Source organism: Danio rerio, chromosome 8 (genome assembly GCF_052040795.2).
Source record: "Danio rerio strain M-AB ecotype USA chromosome 8, GRCz13ab, whole genome shotgun sequence".
Taxonomy (NCBI): Eukaryota; Metazoa; Chordata; class Actinopteri; order Cypriniformes; family Danionidae; genus Danio; species Danio rerio.
In genome coordinates, this window is record NC_141028.1 from 58,388,572 (window position 1) to 58,410,967 (window position 22,396).

A 22,396-nucleotide genomic window follows, 5' to 3' on the forward strand; every position below is an offset into this window, starting at 1 on the left:
TTTTATTATTATGAGAGCAGTTTGTATAAAACAAATAAAGACTCATTAATAAGCCCATACAATACAAGTGACCACAAACTTGAGAGCGCCAAACTGACCCAGCAACAGAGAAGAACACATTTGATTGGTTAAATAAATAACGCGGGCGGAGTTTCCTGAGGTGCCCCGTATGTAGTCCTACTCTTCCGTCTTGCTGCATTGTGTTATTCTGTCAGAGAGAAAGTAGGAGGCCATTGAAGTCGTCGGACTGAGGAACAAAATAACACAAGTTTTGGGACATAACTGTGAAAACATGTGGTTTAAGCTCGCCGTGGTCGCTCTTGTCTTTCTAAACGCCAGCTGTCTGGCTAAAGAAAGTAAGTATGAAGCGTCTATGTTAGTCAGTCTGTTTACTAATCGATTTATAATCGCACAGCTATTATAATAAATGTTTTGTAATTCAGGGATTTATTACTCAAAATAGACATAATGCGTTTGAATACGTCGATAATTTAAATAATTATTATTATTTTCTGCGTAAATATGTTATGACGTACTTCCAGTGAACGTGTAGAATACGACGAATGTAGTATTTTTAATGGTTAAAAACCTGCGGAGATACCAAAAACGTCGAAAGGTCGTTAGAATTTATGTATCATGGACCAATCAAACATGTTTTAGGCATGTTTGTTTGCCTCAAATGGCCTTAACATTTTTACTTTCGCTTTCACTTATTGGGGGAAAACACACACGCTGTAGAACTCGTTTTACAGGACACATTATGATGTTTGGTAGCCGAGTTGTACTGTGAAGCAATACTTAACAGACATAGAGGTAAAGCTGGCTTTATATTCACATTCGTCCATTTAGCAGTGTCTATATTGTTGACCCTGTTACTTTGAATATTCGATCGGAATTAGCATGCAAGTATGACTTCTAAACAACATTAACACTACATTTGGTCTTGCCAATAAACTCGACTTTTTTGGATCAATGTTGAAGCTTTTATTGCTCATAATATTTTAAAATCCTTTTCCTTGTCTTATAAACATGTGATTTTGGGTTTTATGTTAAGGATCGCTCTTTAATAGATGCTGGTTTTATTATAAACTTTATTTTATTATTATGTAAGTTTCACATACATAAATACAAGTTTTAAAAAAGCAAACCTCTCTTCATGGTGCTAAAAAAAGAGATTCGAATGTATATGAAAGTGATTTCCAAGTCTTAAAATAGAAAAGCAATTAAAACAATTAATATATGCTCCTCCTTTAACATTTTTACATAAAATGTTAGCATACATGCATTTCCTTTAGAAAAAGTGCATTAATAACTCTTGTTAATAACTAAAATTGGAAAATGTGCGTTATATATTTGTATGTAATTTGATATTTATGTACCCTCTCCTCAGTTTTTTTGTTTTTCTTTCTCTTCTCTTCTCCTTTAATTTCTTTTTTTCTCACTTATTTCATTCTTGTTAGGAAATGTAAAGTGATTGTATTGTATAAGAAAACTGTACATGCTGGTTCTTGTTAATAACAAAACAAAAACAAAAAACAACATTAACACTACATTAACATTAGTCTAATTCACTGTGAACAATGTTGTACTTTGATAGTCATTTACTGCTAATATGATTTCCATATTTAGAATTTGTAAACAATACTTTTCTGAAATTACATTATTAAGGAGAAAGTCTGAATACCCGAATATAAAAACATCTATTTAACTGGCTCATAGCCAGCCTGGTGGAAAATATGGTTTTGGACTTTTTGTAGGTATTCGCCTCATTTTCTATTTAATTATGAAATTTAAATACTGAATTTAGGTGATATTTTAAGCACTATTTTTGGGACATTCTAAAACACTTAACTTAAAAATAGGCTAAATGTACCTAAACATCAACCAGAGAAATCTAAATTGCTGTCAAAGTTTTTTTTTTTGTAATTAACCTTAACTACTGTAAAAATAATGAGTCCCAATTCCACAAATAAAGTGAAAAACATCACGTTAAGTGTTTTCTCCTATCATTTATATCATTAGAAAAAAGTTTTAATTAAAAACTGTAGCCTAGTGTAATTAATTAGGCAGCATATATAACTTTCCTTAGTTAGAATTTGACAATTTTAATAATAAAAACTAAAACATAATAATACTATTATTACCACTAATAATAATAATTTAGAGCTTCACATTTTTTTCTAGCCTTTCTAGAAAAATGCTTCACATTTTTTTATTGGTCATGTTTTCTTTCAAGAATAAGGTCGGAGATTTATAGAATAAAAGTTATTTGTCAGATGTTTTCTCGATTTAAAAACAATACAGTAGCGAACGATGACCTCACTTATATCAGATGTTTTCTTGAAACTCTTGAAAAATAATTGTTTGCATTAGTTTAAACTGATTAACTGAAGTCACATCAGGAGTCCGCTTGGCCTTAAAGCCTTTTTCAATAGGATATTATCACTATTTATGATGGTGTAGCAGTCAAATTAGGACAAATGTGCTCATGAACGGGACAAATTCTAGACGTTTGTCAATGAGGGGTGGGTCTTCCGAACCCCCCCCCCCGGCTACGGGCCTGCTTAATGACAAACTATTAGATCAAAACTTAAATTAAACATTCTGATAGGGTTAATAAAATCTAGATGTGTGTTTTCTTTCTTTTTTTAATGTGCTGAAGAGACTGAATCTGTGAAACTGAAAACACACATCTTTCAAAATGAGGTTTTCCTATATTAACCGAACATCAATAAATCTATATAACAAAGGGTTTTGGGTTTAAAAGACTACTATAATAATGGTTCAACTAAACATAATAATACATTGAAGTAAAGTTGTTGATTTTTTTGTCGTGCAACTGATCCAGCGTCATTCAGTAACAAAACCTGTGAGCTTTCCACTTAGACATTATTTATGTGTATCAAAAACAGGTTTACCATGGTTTGGTGAACCCAAAATCGACACATATTCGCACATTTATTCAGTGACAACAAATATAATACAAACTACTCAACTTACTGTAGTTCAACTACTTCAACTTATAAAAATAATAGTAATATAAAATTACACTAAATTAACACATCAGTAACGACACTAATAATAAACTAGCTTTCTATTCAGACATTATGTCTTTTACCACATTATTTACCACGGTTTGTGAACCCAAAATCAACACATATTCGTTGACAACAAAAATAATACAATATAATACAAACTACTTCAACTTATAAAAATAATAATACAAAATAATACAATAATACAATAATAAATAATAAAATAATAGAATAAAATAATACAATAATATAATAATACAAAAATTACACTAAATTAACACACCAGTAATAATACTAGTAATAAACTGGCTTTCTATTTAGACATTATTCATGTCTTTTACCACAATATTTAACATGGTTTGTGAACACAAAATCGACACATTGAGGTAAAGTTGGTTTTATATTCGCACATTCATTCGGTGACAACTTGTGACACGCTCCCTATATTGTTTACCACGCCATGTAGAATATTATGTCTGAAATCGCATGCAAGCACAACTTCAAAACAACATTAGCACTATTTAATTGATTGTGATCGTGATTGTGTATTTTTCCTATTTAGAATACCTAAATAAAATTATATTACTAAGGAGAAAGTTTAAATGTGCGAATACAAAACCAAATTTACCCCAATTAATACAAATAAATAAGACATGAACGTAAAAACAAACACGTCTACAAGATTGAATTAGTTATTCAGATATCAAAATAATGACCTTTTCTTTGTGTGTTATCTCTAGCTCCCCCAAAAGTCCAAGTGTACAGTCGCAACCCTGGTGAATATGACAAAGACAACACGCTGATCTGCTATGTCAGTGGATTTCACCCTCCTGACATCACCATCGAGCTCCTCAAAAATGGACAGCCGATCGAGAAAACCACACAGACAGATCTGGCCTTCGAACAGGGTTGGTTTTTCCACCTGACAAAGTTTGCTGCTTTCAAGCCCCGGCCTGGAGAGGTGTACACCTGCCAAGTCCGTCACCTCACAGAGACTAAGACCTACACATGGGGTAAGAACTATTATTAGTTCTTTAACTCGTGTTTTTTAAAATAAGACACTTAGTTCTTGATTAGTTCTATCCTATTTTTGTTTCTGCATATAATATATAATGATATCAGAAGTCTAATGTTGGATTATTTAAGAATTGTTTTAGTATTTCTCAATTTTTGCAGCATATTTTTCTACATTTACATTTAATCATTTAGCAGATGCTTTTATCCAAAGCGACTTACAAATGAGAGTCTATTGTCTATTTTGACTTCACAGTCACACACTTTCTAGTAGGGGCTGTGCAATATGACAATATTTAAAGTATCATATTGTTGGTAGATCTATGTAAAAAAGGCCTGCCTCCACAGCTGGAAAAAATCCTAGAGGAAACACTGATATGTATATAATTTTACTTTGAATTTTATGACTAAAGTTTGTTGTATACTTAGTTATTTCTTGATTGACAGCCAACAGTTTCACAAAGGAAATTATGAATAATTAAATGACATCAATGAAATTATCTTTAATGAATCTTAATGATCTGTTTTCTGTCTTGTAGAGCCTGACATGTGAACACACAACAGTAAGTACTGATATCTTCACTAATTTTGAAGAAAAACGATTGAATATTTGTGAATATTAGCTTATACTGGAGAATGATTTTGGTTAAAATGTTTCAGTTATTATCATATGATTGTAAGCTGCTGTTAATGTCACCATTTGCTAAATGTATTTTGCTTTTTACAGATTAATGAAAACCAAAGATCAACATCACTCAACAATTCTCCATAATTCTCCAAGCTGCTCCTGCTTTAAATTCACCGTGCAATTTTTGAGTCATCCAGGCCTGCTCCTGGAGGGCAACAATCTTGCAGATCCGGCTCCAATCTGACTAGAAGCAGCATCCAAAAATCACGTTCATCCGTATAGTAGGTGGAAAAGAGTATACAACAAAAGAAGAAAGAAAAAAATGACGACAACATGTACAACCAGATTACATTAACCCTTTCACACATGACACACAGGACGCAGGATGTATTTTCATGTGTTTCTGAAGAAGATGATGAATTAGCATGTTGTAAATCCAGCAGCTCTGATATCAGCAGCGCAGATTAAACATTGCAGCATCTATCACCAGTCATACATCAAATAAAATGATCATTTTTAACATGTTCAAAACACAAAATACATGCTCTTATGCATATTTGAGAATTGAAATATCAAATTTTGCACAATATAATTCACTTTCAGGCATTCAAATGCACATAAATACTAGCAAAACAACATTTATGGTTTGTAAAATGCACACTGATGTCTATGGAGACGGCAATGATAATCATTTTTAAATATAACTTGACGATGTGCTTTATTGATGCAAGATGCACACTGTTCCTCTCCCAGTAATACTTAGTTTTATGTATTTCGGAAGAAGATGATAAATTAACATGTTGTAAATCCAGCAGCTTTGATATCAGCAGCATAGATTAAATATGATGGCGCTCATCACCAGTCTTATATCAATTAAAATTATCATTTTTAACATGTTTAAAACACAAAATACATGTTATTATGCATATTTGAGAATTGAAATATCAGATATTGCACAATATAATTCCCTTTCCACATTCAAATATACATAAATACTAGCAAAACAACACTTATGATGTAATTGCAATTAAATATATTTGGACATTGTGCTTTATTGACGTAAGATGTGCACTGTTCCTCTCCCAGTAAATCTTAGTTTCATGTATTTTAGAAGATGATGATGAATTAGCATGTTGTAAATCCAGCAGCTCTGATATCTGCAGTGTAGACTAAACATGATGGCGCTCATCACTAGTCTTACATCAAATAAATTGATCATTATTAACATGATTATAACATGAAATACATGTTATTATCTCTATTTGAGGATCGAAATATTATATATTTATTATATGTATATATTCGGACATTTATATACACATAAATACTACCACATAACAACTTAGTGTGCTTTATTGACGTAAGATGCATACTGTTTCTCTCACAGTGAATCTTAGTTTCATGTATTTCGGAAGAAATTGATAAATTAACATGTTGTAAATCCAGCAGCTCTGATATCAGCATAAATTAAACATGATGGCGTCAATTCTCGTCTAATCAAATAAAATTATACCTTCTAACATGTTTAAAACACGAAATACATGTTATTTTGCCTATTTGAGGATCGAAATATTATATATTTCGCAATATAATTTGCTTTCGGACATTTATATACACATAAATACTACCACATAGTGACCTAGTGTGCTTTATTGACGTAAAATGCATACTGTTTCTCTCCCAGTGAATCTCAGTTTCATGTATTTTGGAAGAAAATGATGAATTAACATGTTGTAAATCCAGCAGCTCTGATATCAGTAGCGTAGATTAAACATTGCACCATCCATCACCAGTCATACATCAAAAAAAATGATCATTTTTAACATGTTCAAAACACAAAATACATGCTCTTATGCTTATTTGAGAATCGAAATATCAGATATTTCACAATATAATTCACTTTCAGACATTCAAATACACATAAATACTAGCAAAACAACATTTATGGTTTGTAAAATACAAACTGAGGTCTATTGAGACGGCAATAATAATGGTTTTCAAAATATAGCTGGACAACATGCTTTATTGACATAAGAAAGCACGTATTGCACGATATAATTCACTTTCAGACATTCACATAAGATGCATACTGTTTCTCTCCCAGTGAATCTTAGTTTCATGTATTTCTAAAGAAAATTATGAAATAACATGTTGTAAATCCAGCAGCTCTGATATCAGCAGCATAGACTAAACATGATGGGAGCATACACTAAACACTTCATGCTTAAAAGACAATGTTCTCACGCATATTTGAGAATTAAAATATCAGATATTGCACAATATAATCAGAATGTTTGTCAATGTTTTCGGAAAAGGGAAAAAAGAAAACACGATATAAGTAAATCATTAAGACTGCCGTGTGTAATATGATAAACTAGACCTGTCGCCATGGGAAAATTAAAGCGATGCATTTTAAATAACGGTCATAATAAAAAAACTTGCATGTGGAAAGGGTTATTAATACTTCATACATTCATGCTACATAGAGTGTGTTTCAAGTGGTAGCAATTTCTACTTGAGAGAAAACGTCACAGCCGGAGCTTCTTGTTTTTCCGAAGGCTTTGATTAGCTGGTTGAGGTGTGTTTAATCAGACATGTGGATTGGATGTAGACTCTGTGGGACACTTTTACCCTCTAGGAGCAGGATTGAAAGCTGCTTCACGGATTAGGACAGCAGTATCTGCTCCTGCAAGGCCAGCGTCCTGCAGAGTTTATTTCAACACTAATTAAACACTCCCTAACCAGCACTGGACACTTCTGGTGTAGGACATGCTGCCTTATGTTTAGACCATAATTCGATTACAGTGTTTACTTACAGGATGAAGAGCAAATTACAATCGTATCAATATCCTTGTTAACTTCTTTAGGTGTGTATGATTTTCTTCAGTATATCATAGGGAAGGTGTTTATTAGACGCATTCGCAATATGCCTTTGGTTTATATCATGACAGCAATTTCTAAAAGCTTTGGGGGGTTGAATTTCTTGCCTTAGACTTCACAACATAAGCACTTCTAGCACATTAAATCCTCTTTGTATTAAAATGTATCTTAAATAAAATTAATAATGTGATAAATTTGAAGTGATCGCCTTTCATGATGATTCTTGTTTAATTTGTTTGCAATGTTTCAGTAGCCTGAATGTTCGAGCAGGCACTGATATTTTGTTTTAAATAACTCCACGTTTTAAAAAGCTAATTTCTGTCTATGGTGTGTTATCATCACTGACTGTATAATGTTTTGTAATTCATTTAAATAAACCTTTTCCATCTTAAATACGTGTCTTTAATTTTCAACACAATGGTTAGCACTGTCGCTTCACAGCAAGAAGGTCGCTGGTTCGAGTCCAGGCCGGACCAGTTTCTGCGTGGAGTTTGCATCTTCTCCCGTACTGGCGTGGGTTTCCTCCGGGTGCTCTGGTCCAAACACATGCGCTATAGGTGAATTGGTTAAACTTAATGGGCCGAAGTGTATGAGTGTGTATGGATGTTTTCCAGTATTGGGTTGCAGCTGGAAGGGCATCTGCTGTGTAAAACATGCTGGATAAGTTAGCGACCACTGATGAAGAAAGAGACTAAGCCGAAGGAAAATAAACAAATGAATAATTTTCAGCACACAAGCACACAGACACTCACTGGTACAGCTAAATTAATGGGACTTTCCCATTGATCATTCTATCGATTTATAATTCATTCATTCGTTTTCTTGTCGGCTTAGTACTTTTATTAATACGGAGTCGCCACAGCGGAATGAACCGCCAACTTATCCAGCAAGTTTTTACGCAGAGGATGCCCTTCCAGCTGCAACCTATCTCTGGGAAACATCCACACACACACTCATAAACTACGGACAATTTAGCCTACCAATTCACCTGTTTCTATTTCTATACTGCATACTGTATGCAACAGTAACTTCCTCTTTACCTTTAATAGATTTACTGGCAGGATAAAAGTTACTTTTTGTATAAATAAACTTTTATTTAGGGGTGTAGAGCACATCAAACCTGTCCTTAAGTCTTTACACTGGCTCCTAATTACATTCAGAATAGATTTTAAGGTATTACTTGTCTATAACTCCCTAAATGACCTACACTGCAAAAAAATGCTTTTTTTACTTTGATTTTTTGTCTTTGTTTCTAGTCCAAATATCTACAAATTCTTTAATTAAGAAGCACTTCTAGACAAGCAAAACATATTGTCTTGTTTTAAGAAATATTATGCCAAAATGATGTGAGTTTTTCCTCAAATCAAGCAAAATAATCTGCCAATGGGGTAAGCAAAATAATCTTGTTTTTCGATTGATGAAAATGCTTCTTAATTTAAGAATTTGTAGATATTTGGACTAGAAACAAGACAAAAAATCTAAGTAAGAAAAGCATTTTTTTACAGTGTGGGAGCTCAATACATTACAGATATGCTCACTAAATACAAAGATCAGATATAAATGATATAACTCACTGAGAATAAACATCACTCAGATCATTAGGGTCAAATAAATTTGAAATTCCAAGAGTTGAGTAACTCCGCCTTTAGCTACTGCACCCCCCGCTGCTGGATTTAGCTTCCAGAAAAGATCAGATGTGCTCCAACATTAGGCACGTTCAAATCAAGACTGAAAACACATCTGTTTAGCTGTGCCTTTACTGAATGAGCACGATTCGCACTATTTTGTCTTTTCCATTATTTTATGACCTGTTTTAACACATTTTAATCTGTTTTAATTATTTTAATCATTTTTATTTTCGTTTCTTTAATTCTTGTTTATGTAAAGCACTTTGAATTAACATTTGTATGATATGTGCTTTATAAATAAACTTGCCCTGCCTAGAATACTTGAGAAAGTGTATGTATGGAATTTGCACCTTTCTGAAATTGCACTGAAGTTGAACGTTTTTTTAGGCAAGTTTTACAGTTTTCAGCTTTAGATATAACTTTCACCCATACACCCTTAACATATAGTTTCAGAAAAGTACTGTTTGCTAATTCTAAATAGTGAAATCCCAGCCAATCGCTATCAAATTACAACATTGTTCGCAGTCAATAAAAACTGTGCTAATGTTGTTTTGAACTGAAGTCATAGCCTACTTGCATGTTATTTCAGACCGAATATAGTTACCCTGGTAAACAATATAGGGAGCGTGTCACAAGTTCGAATGTGCAAATATAAAACCAATTTTTACCCCAATGTGTCGATTTTGGGTTTACTAATCAAGGTAAACCTGTTTTTGATACACATAAACAATGTATAAGTACTTATTAAGTAGACATTATCTGTAAGTATTTTTTTACACCTTTGCTACAGTTACATCATGAGGGGAAAATATCAAATTTGATAAAGCATATGTTCACCCCACAAAACCATTCTATGGAATAATGTGGACATTAAGATAAATAATAAATCTTTTTTCTGGGATAAATGGTTTAACAAAGACATTATTTTTGTTTCTGATCTTTTTAACAGTAACGGGGATCTTTTAACTTATGAGAGTTTTATGAACATGTATCAATTCCCTGTTCACTATATGGAATTCAAGTCAATTATAAAGGCTATACCTAGCTGATTACTATGTCTGATGAAAGCAGCTCTTAGTTATGAGGCAGGTTCCAAACAATTGTTACAATTACACCAAGGAGGAAAATCTATTCTTAGTAAAGAATGCAATAATAAGTTTATTCGTTAAGTGTCCCAGTCACATAACGCAATCACTCCTAGAGGAAAGTTTTTTTGGGGTTCCATAATTGTTAATATTCAATGGAGAAAAACATGGTTATTACCATATAAATTCTGTATTCCTAATACAATGAAAGAGGTGCACTTTAAACTTTTGCACAATATTTACCCATGTAATGCACTTTTATCTAAATATTGTGATGTTACTGATATTTGCACATTTTGTAAGAATGACTGCGAAGACATTTGTCACTTACTTTTTTCTTGCAATGTATCATCACTGTTTGGGGATGATTTAAGTTCTTATTGTTTTTCCAAGGTTAATATGAGTGGTAATTTGTACCTTAAGGATGTTATTTGTTATTTTGAAAACCAAAACAAGGCGTTAGAAGCCACTGTGAATTTTCTTATACTTGCTGGGAAATTCTACTTTCACAAACAGAGGTTCCTTAAAAAAATTAAATTTTTATTGACTTCCTATGTGAAATAGAACATTTAATTAAATCTCTTAGATTAATTGAATATAAGAAATGTGCTTCTTTCTTGAGCAATTAGAATTTTTTTACTATTCTTTTTTTATGTACTGTGTTTTGGTTTTACTCTTTATCTTGTGTATGTAATGTGATTATTGTTTAAAAGAACTGTTATCCTTTACTGTATTTTAAGTTGTATTATACAGTTTCTTGAAGCTAATAAAAAAATAAAAAAATAAAATAAAAATAAAGCATATAAAGGTAGCGAAGTTCAACGCTGATATATTCATAGATACACAGTAATTTAATATATTTACATATATAACACACGTCTGTAATTTTCACGGAAGTTTCTGCACTCTCGGTTTTGTTTAGTTTATAAACGGATGAGGCTCCAACAGCGCATGCGCAGTAGCGAGACATTGACGTCATGTCCGTGGGAAACATCGGCTGCTAGTTTACGAATGTTCAACGAGACAACTATTTATTGCTTATTTAGTATTTAATTTTTTATATATGTAAAAATGATTCTCACAGTGAAGCCGCTTCAAGGAAAAGAATGTAATGTTCAGGTAAGTCTGAGATTCGTGTGGTGTTATGAGGCAGTAATGTGGCTATGCTAACAGTTCGTTAGCATAGCAGTGTAACGTTACTGCAGATTTGTTCATCATTGTTAAAATGAGCCTGCTGTAAACAATAGAACAATGAACCCCCCCTGAAGGTAATTAGACGAGAGTATGGTGCTTTATATGCTAATATTCTGTTTTCGACATTAAAGTAACCTAACATTACCACTGAGGTAAAGTGGGTTTTATAGTTACACATTCGTTCCTTTATTGGCCCATATATTGTTTACCACGCTAAGTTGAATATTGAGTGTGAATTAGCATGCAAGGATTACTTCAATACAACATTGGCACTATGTAATTCACTGTGAACAATGTTGTACTTTGATAGTCATTTGCTGCTAATATGAATTCCCTATTTACAATTTTGTAAACAATACTTTTCTGAAATTACATTATTAAGGAGAAAGTCTGAATATCCCAATATACAACCAACGTTACCTCTATAAGATTACCTAAGTGTCAGGTTATTGAGGTAAAGTTGGGTTTTATATTCACATATTTCGACTTTTCCCTTAATAATGTTAGGAAAAGTGTTATTTGCAGATTATAAATGGTGAAATCATATTAGCAGCCAATGACTATCAAAGTGAAACGCTGTTTACAGTCAATTTAGTAGTGCTAATGTTGTTTTGAAGTATTATTTACGTGCGATTTTAGACTGAATATTTTAAAATACCATGGTGAATAAAATAGGGAGCTTGTCACAAGTTGTCACTGAATGAATGTGCAAATATAAAACCAACTTTATCTCAATGGAAATATAACTTTAGACACCTTGTAATATGTATTATAGTTAAATGCACAAATCATTTACTATAAGTTTTTAGGCTATTTGGAATCAGGGATAGGAGGGGTTTTCAGTTTGATATCACAGGAAGTTTAACTTGTTTACTGTTTTTTTTTTATTGAGGTGAAGTTGGTTTTATATTCGCTCATTTTGACTTTCTCCTTAATAATATAACTTCAGAAAGTATTTTTTGCAAATTCATAACTGGAAACTCATTATCAGTCAATGACTATCAAAGTACTTCATTGTTCAAAACAACATTAGCACTATTTAATTGACTGTGAAGTCATATTTACATGTGATTTCAGTCAAATATTCAAAGTAACATGGTAAATAATATAGGGAGCGTGTCACAAGTTGTCACTGAATAAATGTGCGAATACAAAACCAACTTTACCTCAATGTGTCGATTTATTTATTTATTTTTTTCACTAGCTTTGGTAAATAATGTAGTAAATAAAACATAATGTCTAAGTAGAAAGTTCACCGGTTTTGTTATTGAATGATGCTGTAACAGATATGGTAATCAGTTGGTGTGCCATTCAATAATTGGTCAAACTTTACATTAAGGTTCGTTAATTAATGTTAATTAGTGCATTTAAAACATGAACAAACAATAAATAATACATTTAGTACTATATTTGTTTATGTTAGTTAACATTAGTTAATGAAAATACAGTCGTTCATTGTTAATGTTAACTCATGTTGAATTAACTAATGGTAACAAGCATGGACTAGGATGTTAATAATACATTAGTAAATGTTTAATTATGGTTAATAAATGCTGAACATGTGTTGTTCATGTTAGTAAATGCATTAACTAATAAACCTTATTGTAAAGTGTTACCCAAAAATTATTTTATTATTATACTTCTGTAGTATTCATTTGGTGTTATTATTAGCTTATTATTAGTGTTATAGCAGGTGTGTTAATTTATTATGATTTTATCTTGTTATTATTACAAATTGAAGTAGTTTGTATTATATTTGTGATGTTGTTTATTCATCTTTCTAGTGTTCTGTGTTTTTGTGATCTATTGAGGTGAAGTTGCTTATTTATTCGCACATTCTGACTTTCTCCTTAATAATGACATTTCAGAAAATCATTCTTTGCAAATTCTAAACAGGGAAACGACTATCAAAGTACGTTGTTCACAGTCAAATACAGGGTTAATAAAACCTGGAAAAGTCATGGAATTTTGACATGGTATTTTCCAGGCCTGAAAAAGTTTTGGAAAAACAAAAAAGTTTTGGAAAAGTCATGGAATTAGTTTGACAAATATCTGTATACATGAATACAGGGTAGTTCTTCTTCTATTTGTAAATATAGATGCATAAGTATTATTCATTTAAAATACTTTTAGATGTTCCTTTATTCATGGGACATTTTCAGCAGATATCCTCTGTTTATTCACAGGTGACAGAAAATGAGAAGGTATCTACAGTAAAAGAGTTGGTATCGGAGCGTTTAAACATCCCTGCAAGTCAGCAGAGACTGTTATATAAAGGAAAAGCTCTTGCAGGTAAAATAATAAGTCTTTTTATTGTTAAACTGTAAGCATGTGTTTGTCATTTAAAGGTGTACATTTGAAACATTTGTGTTAGGTTTGCATGATATTGGAAAAATCTCAGACTCAGCTTTATTTTCCCGTTAGGGAAACTAAAATTGCAACAAGGTACCATAACACAGGCGAAGTTCCATGTACACATTAAAAAAATATTCCTCCCCCCTGGACTCATTTAATGACCTAATGGCCACCATTATAAAAGAATTTCTGGTTCTATTTGTCCTGCAAATAGGAACCCTAAATCTAGCATTGTGACGTTTGTTATTCTCCAATATATTTTGCAATATTAATGCAATTTCACCAGAAGACTTGAATATCTCTGTTTATAAAGAATTGCTATTTTTAGGTTGATTTTGTATAAAGCATAGCATCTAAGAAACCATCCACAAGCATAGATAAATATAGCAGGGTAAAATATACAGTTGAATTAAACAGTGTTTTTAATGTTTTCTGAGTCTAGCATTAATCAGGTACAGTAATTGAATATTAAAAATAATAATTAATCATTATTAAAGTTTAAAAACAGTACAATTTCTGTTTCCTGAATGCTTTTAAAATCATACAGTCACAGGCCTCAAAAACACGTGTAAATGATAAAATATAATATAAACTCAATATTGCATATTCGTGACTATTGTGAATGATCACATTGCGATATCGATGCTGGAACGATATATTGTGCAGCCCTAATTTGTGTATTGTTACTGTGTGAAAAGTATTAAATTATTATGGTCACACTTTATTCTGATGGTCTGTTTGTTGAATTGAAGTTACATTGCATCTACATGCCAACTTAAGGTTGATTTATACTTCTGCGTCATGAAGCGATTGTTAACAGAAAGTACAGAAGTATAAATGCACAGCTCTGCGCGTTGCATGCGCCGTGGGTTACGCCGGTCACTTGACGCAGAAGTATAAACCAGGCTTAATTTTCATTAGATTGTATGTAGACTGTTAAGCCTGGTTTATACTTCTGCGTCAAGTGACCGGCGTAACCCACGGCGCATGCAACGCGCAGAGCTGTGCATTTATACTTCTGCGGTCAAATGGACCATCAAAATAAAGTGTGACCATTATTATTATTATTATTATTTTTCAGTTTACTTCTAGCCTCAGATATCCATGTTTATTTTTCAGCAAAAAACTCACTGGCTGAAATGTTGATGTGAAATGCATTATTTAGCAGGTATTTGACAGCCTCAGCATTGCTAAAGCTACAGAATGTACTCTTGCGTTTTTATAGCTTCGCTGTTTACCGACAGAAAAAAAACAAAATTCAGAAACACTGACAGTTCTTTTTCGTTCTCCTCCTAGGGGTAAAATAAAGTTCATAATACCTCTCCAGCAGTACACTGAACACTATGTAAAGAACATATTGATCTTACACTGGTTCAATCTTGGTGTGCTTTTCTAACAAGCTGGTTTTCCAAAATTGTTTGTTAAATGGCATACATGCAAAATATGCAGAGCAGTGGTATGCCAGGGCCGTGTTTAAAAACTATTTCAGCAATTTTTTTCACATCACTACAGCTGCAGTTTGGCTATAGAAACAGTAAGTGTTGTGGTAAATTTTAGGACTTAAAACTATATCAAAACATTTATCGCAGGGCGACACGGTGGCTCAGTGGTTAGCACTCTCACGTCAAAGCAAAAAGGTCGCTGGGCCAATTGGCATTTCTGTGTGAAGTTTGCATGTTCTCCCTGCATTGGAGTTGGTTTCCTCCTGGGCCCGGTTTTTCGAAAGGTTTAATCAGGATAAAATTGATCCTGATTTAGTAATCCTGTTTTTACAATCCGTGATCACGGAATCCAGCTTACTTTTTGAGCCAGTTTTTCAAAGCAACATTGGATTGGATCAATCTGATCCGGATAGGATCTTTTCAGGATCTCTAAATCTGAATAACCAGTTCTCAAACAGGATAGGAAATTACAATGCAGAACTATAGATATGTAAAGAGCAACAAGCATAGCCAGTGTGGGGTCAATATAACTTTATTTATTTGAAATGAAAACACAAAAGAAAAAAAAGAAAAAGAAAAACCCCAGCCCATTCTTTTCCAGCAGTCCGCTCATCTGAGACCTACAACACAAACACTGTACATTGAGGATATTTATAACAAGTTCCAAATATAGATGTATTGAATTTAAAAAAAGACTTAATGTCAAAAACTCCACAATCATTTCAGACTTCAGATGTGGAGAGAGAAGCTTGTCTGAGCAAAGCCTTTAGGAGGCGGATTTCAAGTCTGGCCTTGGTTTGCTGCAGTTTGGTCAGAGTCAGTTGTTCCTCTGCCAGACGAAGCTGTGCTTCTGCCCTTTCAGTCTCTTTTTGCAATTGTTGAAAGTGATTTAAAAAAATCAGTGATTGCCATTCTTTGCATTGTTTTGGTTATTCTGTAATCATTGCATCCATCACCAATAAATATTCTAAAACGAAAAATATTTTCCATTGTGATGAATATATAAATCAATTAGTGACAGAACAAAATGGATTGTTTTTGGTAAATTTTGACAGCTGTTTGGGGGATTATTTTATGAGGCCAAACTCTTTCTACTTTGCTGTAGGCCTATACTGAAAGGCTGAATACGTTAAAGTCTACCTAATCACTGTAGGCTCACGGATGAACAAATACAATTAAAACCTTATGAATAAATAGGATATCTTGTAAGATACTGCATGATCCAAATATAATATTATTTGATACATTTAGTAAGTTTTTCATTACATTTTAGGCATGAAATCCACGCAGAATCCACCCTTCTGATGGGATTAGTTTAATCCTGATTTTTTTTTTGGATCAAAGTGATCCAAATCCTACAAAAAAGGTCTGAAAACCCCAAACTTAAAGGTTTGATCCGGATCAAAGCCAAGTTTGCATTACGTGATCTAGTCCGATCTAGTTTTCTTTTGAAAAACCCATTTTCAAGATTTGATCCAATCCCTTATCCAAAATCCTAGTGGATTTTTTTTAAAAACCGGGTCCTGATGATCAGGCATTAAGCCGAAGGACATTTAATGAATGACTGAAATTCTGTTTGAGCAAAGATTATAAAGAGATATTTTCATATCTTTATTTCTGTGTTTCCTTATTCGATATATTAAAGAGTTAGTGTTGGATTTCTGAAGTATTTAAAGAGCTTTTCACTTCCTTTTAAGATAGCATTCTAACACTTTTTTTTATTTATTTTGATTTCCCCCTGCCATGTATTTCTGAGGTGTCGAGGCAGCATTCCAGTCATTATCTGTGTGCATGAGGTGTGTTGTGTGCATCCTTGTGATGGTTGTTTTTGCTGTTTTCAGATGAGCACAGGTTGAGTGATTACTCCATCGGTCCAGAGGCCAAGCTGAATCTGGTGGTGCGTCCGGCGGGCGAACGGAGCAGCGGCGCTGTGGGAACCAGCAGCGCTAATAATGATAAAGGAGGCAGTGGTGTGTGGCAGCTACTGTCAACGGTCCTGGCCAAACATTTCAGTCCAGCCGATGCTGCAAAAGTGCAGGAGCAACTTATTAAGGTTTGTTCAAGACCAAGATACAATTACTCCACAATTATGCTCACACTTTATTTCAATGTATAATTCATGCTATTAATTAACCCCTTGTGTGTTGTTCAAATTGACTACTTTTTCGTTATGTTTTGCACCATTGACTTCCATTATAATGACAGTTTTGATTGCAAAGTCCTGACGCCATATAGTCCATCATAGTGCTTTACTTTTTCCTCATCTCTTTATGTTACAGGCCAAAATGGATTAAATTAATTTATTTCCTCAACATTCTACACACAATATCCCATAATGACAATGTGAAAAAAGAGTTTTTGAAATAGTTAATAAAAAATAAAAAAGCTGAAAAATCTCATGTACATCAGTATTCACAGCCTTTGCTCAATATTTTGTTGATGCACCTTTGGCAGCGATTACAGCCTCTAGTCTTTCTAAATATGATGCCACAAGCTTGGCACACTTGTCTTTGGGAATTTTTGCCCATTCCTCTTTGCAGTACCTCTCAAGCTCTATCAGGTTGGATGGGAAGCGATGGAGTACAGACATTTTCAGATCTCTTCAAAGATGTTCAATAGGATTTACGTCTGGGCTCTGGCTGGGCCACTCAAGGAGATTCACTGAGTTGTTGTGGGAATATCACTACATTGATATTTTGGCGGTGTGCTTTGTGTCATTATCCTGCTGGAAGATGAACCGTCGACCCAGTCTGAGGTCAAGAGCACTCTGAAGCAGGTTTTCATTCAGTCTCTGTACATTGCTGCCTTCATCTTTCCCTCTATCCTGACTAGTCTTCCAGTTCCTGCTGCTGAAAAACATCCCCACAGCATGTTGCTGCCACCACCATGCTTCACTGTAGGGATGGTGTTAACCTGGTGATGAGCTCTGCCTGGTTTTCTCCAAACGTAACGCCTGGCATTCACTCCAAAGAGTTCAATATTAGTCTCATCAGACCAGAGAATTTAGTTTGTTATGGTCTGAGAGTCCTTCAGATGCCTTTTGGCAAATTCCAGGCGGGGAGTGTTTTCTGTCTGGCCGCTCTACCATACAGGCCTGATTGGTGGATTGCTGCACAGATGGTTGTCCTACTGTAAGGTTCTCCTCTCCCCACAAAAGAATACTGGAGCACAGACAGAGTGACCATCGGGTTACTGATCACCTCCCTGACTAAGGCCCTTCTCCCCAATCACTCAGCTTAGATGGCCGGCCAGCTCTATGGAAGAGTCCTGGTGGTTCCAAACCTCTTTCACTTACGGATGATGGAGGCCGCTGTGCTCATTGGAACTTTCAGAGCCGCAGAAATGTTTCTGTAACCTTCCCCAGCCTTGTGCCTCAAGACAATCCTGTCTCGGAGGTCTACAGACAATTCCTTTGTCTTCATGCTTGGTTTGTGCTTTGATGCACTGTCAACCCTGGGGCCTTAAATAGACAGGTATACGCCTTTTCAAATCACGTCCAATCAGCTGAGTTTACCACAGGTGAACTCCAATGAAGCTGCTGAAACATCTCAAGAATGATCAGTGGAAACCGAATGGACCTGAGCTCAATTTAGAGCTTTACGCCAAAGGCTGTGAATACTGATAAATATTCATAAATATTTATTAATAACATTTAATAAATACATTTTCAAAAACTCTTTTTTTCACATTGTCTTTACGGGGTATTGTGTGTAGAACTTGTTGGAAATAAATTATTCTTCTTTTTTTTGTTTTGTTTAGTTTTTTAAAAACTTTCAAAGCAATTTTCCAAAACACAGGTCAAAATAAGATTTGCCACCAAAAATCATTCCATTTGCTGAAATATAGAGAAAGTTGAGGGCAAATTAAAACTCAAAATCCCCCAAGAGTGGATGAAAACATCCCCAACAGCACACGAGGGTTAATAAAACATTAAATAAGACTTTTTGCTCAATAATTTATTATTAAAAATGGCACAGTGTGAGCCAGGCTTTAGACTTCACACATTTATATTGAATAAACAGAGCCACGGTGAATTTGTTGATTTGTGTTGTGTTCAGGATTATGAGCGCTCTCTCAGACAGCTCAGTCTGGACGACATTGAGCGTCTGGCCAGCCGTCTGCTTCATCCTGAGACAGAGGTCATGGATACGTCATATATGGACTAAAACCGATGGAAACACTGTTGCTCATGAAAATCAAGGCCACAGCGGAGGATGTGTTTCATGAGGACTTTTAGGAAGACAAATGCAGCATCGCAGACCGGGCTGATGTTCTCTGGTGTTCAAGAGGTTACCAGGTTTACCATTGGAAAGCATTGCTGCTTTTAGTGCAACTTTGTAAATATCCTGTGCAAAATGTTTAATGCTAATAATAAAACATGTTCGTGATCAGCTCAAATGATCTTATTTAAACCAAATCCATCAGTCACGTGACTTTTTGGACTTTTTTTTTTTGTGCGTTTCAACATTTGTGTTTTATTTTGCCTGTCAGTGCTAATTGCATACATTCTGGCTCAGGCACGTGTTTTATTGGAGCTTTATTAAAGGTGCTGTATGTAAGTTTTGACTCTCTTAAAGCATAAAAACACCATAATATGTTTGCAGATGTTTGAGAAACATGCTAAGTGAACATTCTTATCTGAAAACCAATGCTGAAGTCAGATATTCTGCTTTGAAAATGTGAGTTACGTGCCGGAACGTCTGTCTTTGTTTTGGTTCTTTTAACCTGCCCAATACCAGTTTAGCCAATTATATTTCAGCATCCCCGGGTTGCCTTGAGCGTATTTCATTCATTCAGAAAGGCTCTCCATGCGTCCGTGACCGAAATGCAACCTCTGGTGGACAGTAGCAGACTCCGAAATGCGACGCAGATTCAGAGTTCCACATGAGGTGGCAATTCAGTGTGCTTTACATAAACAGGAATAAAAGAGACAAGTATAAATAAAATAGAAACAAATAATATAAAAACATGAAAACAGCAAAAAGAACAGTGCACTGGTGTGTCATATTTTGTAATTTTGACTTTAAGACTTCCGCATTCTGGTGATCAACACCCCCCCCCCCCTTCCCCAACCCCACCCATAACTTTAGACTTTTCCGGTACCTATTAATCTAATGGACGTCTTCGGCAGATTCGATTATTTTTCACCCAGAATCACCCAAGTTAAGCTTTACAGCTCTAATTACGTGCCCCCAATTTCAACTTCCTTCTGGAAGTAAATCGCACGACCCCTGATTTCTACCCCCTCCTAGATCGCATTAGCTAGCCAAGCGTAATAAAAGGTCCTGATCTCAGCCAGACGCCAGGGACTTTAAACCCACACAAGATTAATAATGTAAATATTAGGAACGTAAACATTAGGTGAGCAGGTTACTTTGTAACCCCGTGTCCTAACAACAAGCTACATGACGAGATTTGCAGTGGTAAGCAATTTGGTTGTTTGCACCAGACGAAGCATGACAGAAATTTAAATGCAGCCATTCAGAAGCACAGAATAGTGCACTCGCTGCACTCCAGTAAATTTATATTCAAATTAATACATATTAAACCTCTTTAACATTATTAAATGTAGATGCTGAATCACTGATATGTGTTGGAACTGAGTCTCAGTTCTGAAGTTCAATTTCAAAGGGTTTATTTTAATTTCCAGATCGGAGGTGAACTCTCTGCTGCTGCTTTCAGTAGTATGGTAATAAATGTGATGTAAAATGGCATTCAAACTCCCGTTATTAGCATTTAACACTGAATGAAGCACATGAGGTGTACCCGAGGAGATCATTGTCAGTGTTTTTCAGCTATAATAAATAGAATGTAGTTTCTAATATCAATGCGTGGTGTTGGTTAAGACAAACACTCCATTTATTATGGTAAATCTTCCTTTTATCGCGTGCTGTTGCTTTTATTTAGAACGTGATTTAAATGAGCTTTTAGGCTCAATAGTCAGGCTACGTTGGTCCTCAATCTGGCAACCTGCGCTTGAGTGTGTTTTGATCCAGGAATGCAATACCTAGTTCAACCACTGGGTGTCAAACTTACATCCTGCACCTTTAATTCATCCTCACTTCCGTTAAAAAAACAATTTTACACTTGGTATAAAAAAAGTTTCAGAATCTTTTCAGGACAAAAATGTCCTCAATGCGCAGTTTTATCCGCAGTGCCATGTAACTATAAAACAATGCAATATTTGTGGCTGAAGAGACTTAAAAAATGTTAACTCTTACCATTTTTTACTAGATGGTGACTAGATGGTTTTAATAACACTGAAGTATAATAAAAATACTCACTTCATTCCTGTTTTTTTTGTCTATTATAGTCCCGAGTGTTTTCAAGTCTAACACTACATAAAAAAATATGATTGCCTCAAAACAAATAGTGTTGTTTATCATTGACACATCCAAGACTGCAATTAACAAAGACAAAAATCTGCAAAATAGCATGTTGTGGCTGAAGGATGCTGGCAATGGAGATGAGGATCCACGCACAGGTTTATTAAGTAGTCAGTCAGGCAGGCATAGCTGCTTAGACACAGGAGCAAACAGGTACACACAAGAGAATCCGGAAGCGTAGTCAGGTCATAGGCGAATGCAGGTGGCAGACAACGTAAACAAAAGAACAAGGCAAGGGTCCAACACAGAGAGGCTAAACCAGGAAATTGCTTCGTTATGTTACAGGGTATAAACCAAACAAGACTCAGCAATGTGCGTGACAAAGTGAGCAGTCTATAAAGTCTGAGTAATCAGTCCTTGAGCAGCTCCAAGCTGTGTGTGTAATCAATGGAGAACCAGAACAGGTGTATGTGTGTGATGCCTGGTGGGAGTTGTAGTTTAAATGGTGGCAGAATATTGCATGTGTTCCAGCGATCTGCAAATCTTAGAGGGCGGCGCAGTAGGTAACGATGTCACCGCAAAGCAAGAAGGTCGCTGGTTTGAGTCTCGGCTGGGTCAGTTGGCATTTCTGTGTGGAGTTTGCATGTTCTCCACGTGTTGGGTTTCCTCCAGGTGCTCCGGTTTCCCCCCCAAGTCCAAAGACATGAGGTGTGGGTGAATTGGGTAAGCTAAATTGGCCGTAGTGTATGTGTGGGATTGAGTGTGTATGGGTGTTTCCCAGTGATGGGTTGCAGCTGGAAGGGCATCTG

General features: G+C 34.7%; 2 protein-coding genes across 3 annotated transcripts; both read left to right on the forward strand.

Annotated features, from left to right (window-relative positions):
• Window positions 1-166: 166 nt before the first annotated feature.
• Window positions 167-7,950, forward strand: b2ml (beta-2-microglobulin, like). Its single transcript, NM_213126.2, is given in 4 exon segments — window positions 167-356; window positions 3,776-4,048; window positions 4,589-4,612; window positions 4,777-7,950. Coding segments are annotated over 3 exon segments (351 nt in total). The 5' UTR covers window positions 167-292; the 3' UTR covers window positions 4,603-4,612; window positions 4,777-7,950.
• A 3,271-nt stretch (window positions 7,951-11,221) lies between these two features.
• Window positions 11,222-21,549, forward strand: ubl4a (ubiquitin like 4A). Of its 2 annotated transcripts, XR_015496927.2 has the most exons (5): window positions 11,224-11,389; window positions 13,651-13,756; window positions 17,103-17,314; window positions 19,320-20,622; window positions 21,077-21,549. XR_015496927.2 is itself a non-coding variant. In NM_200300.1 (4 exon segments), coding segments are annotated over 4 exon segments (474 nt in total). In that variant the 5' UTR covers window positions 11,222-11,341; the 3' UTR covers window positions 19,428-19,654.
• The last annotated feature ends 847 nt before the right edge of the window (window positions 21,550-22,396 follow it).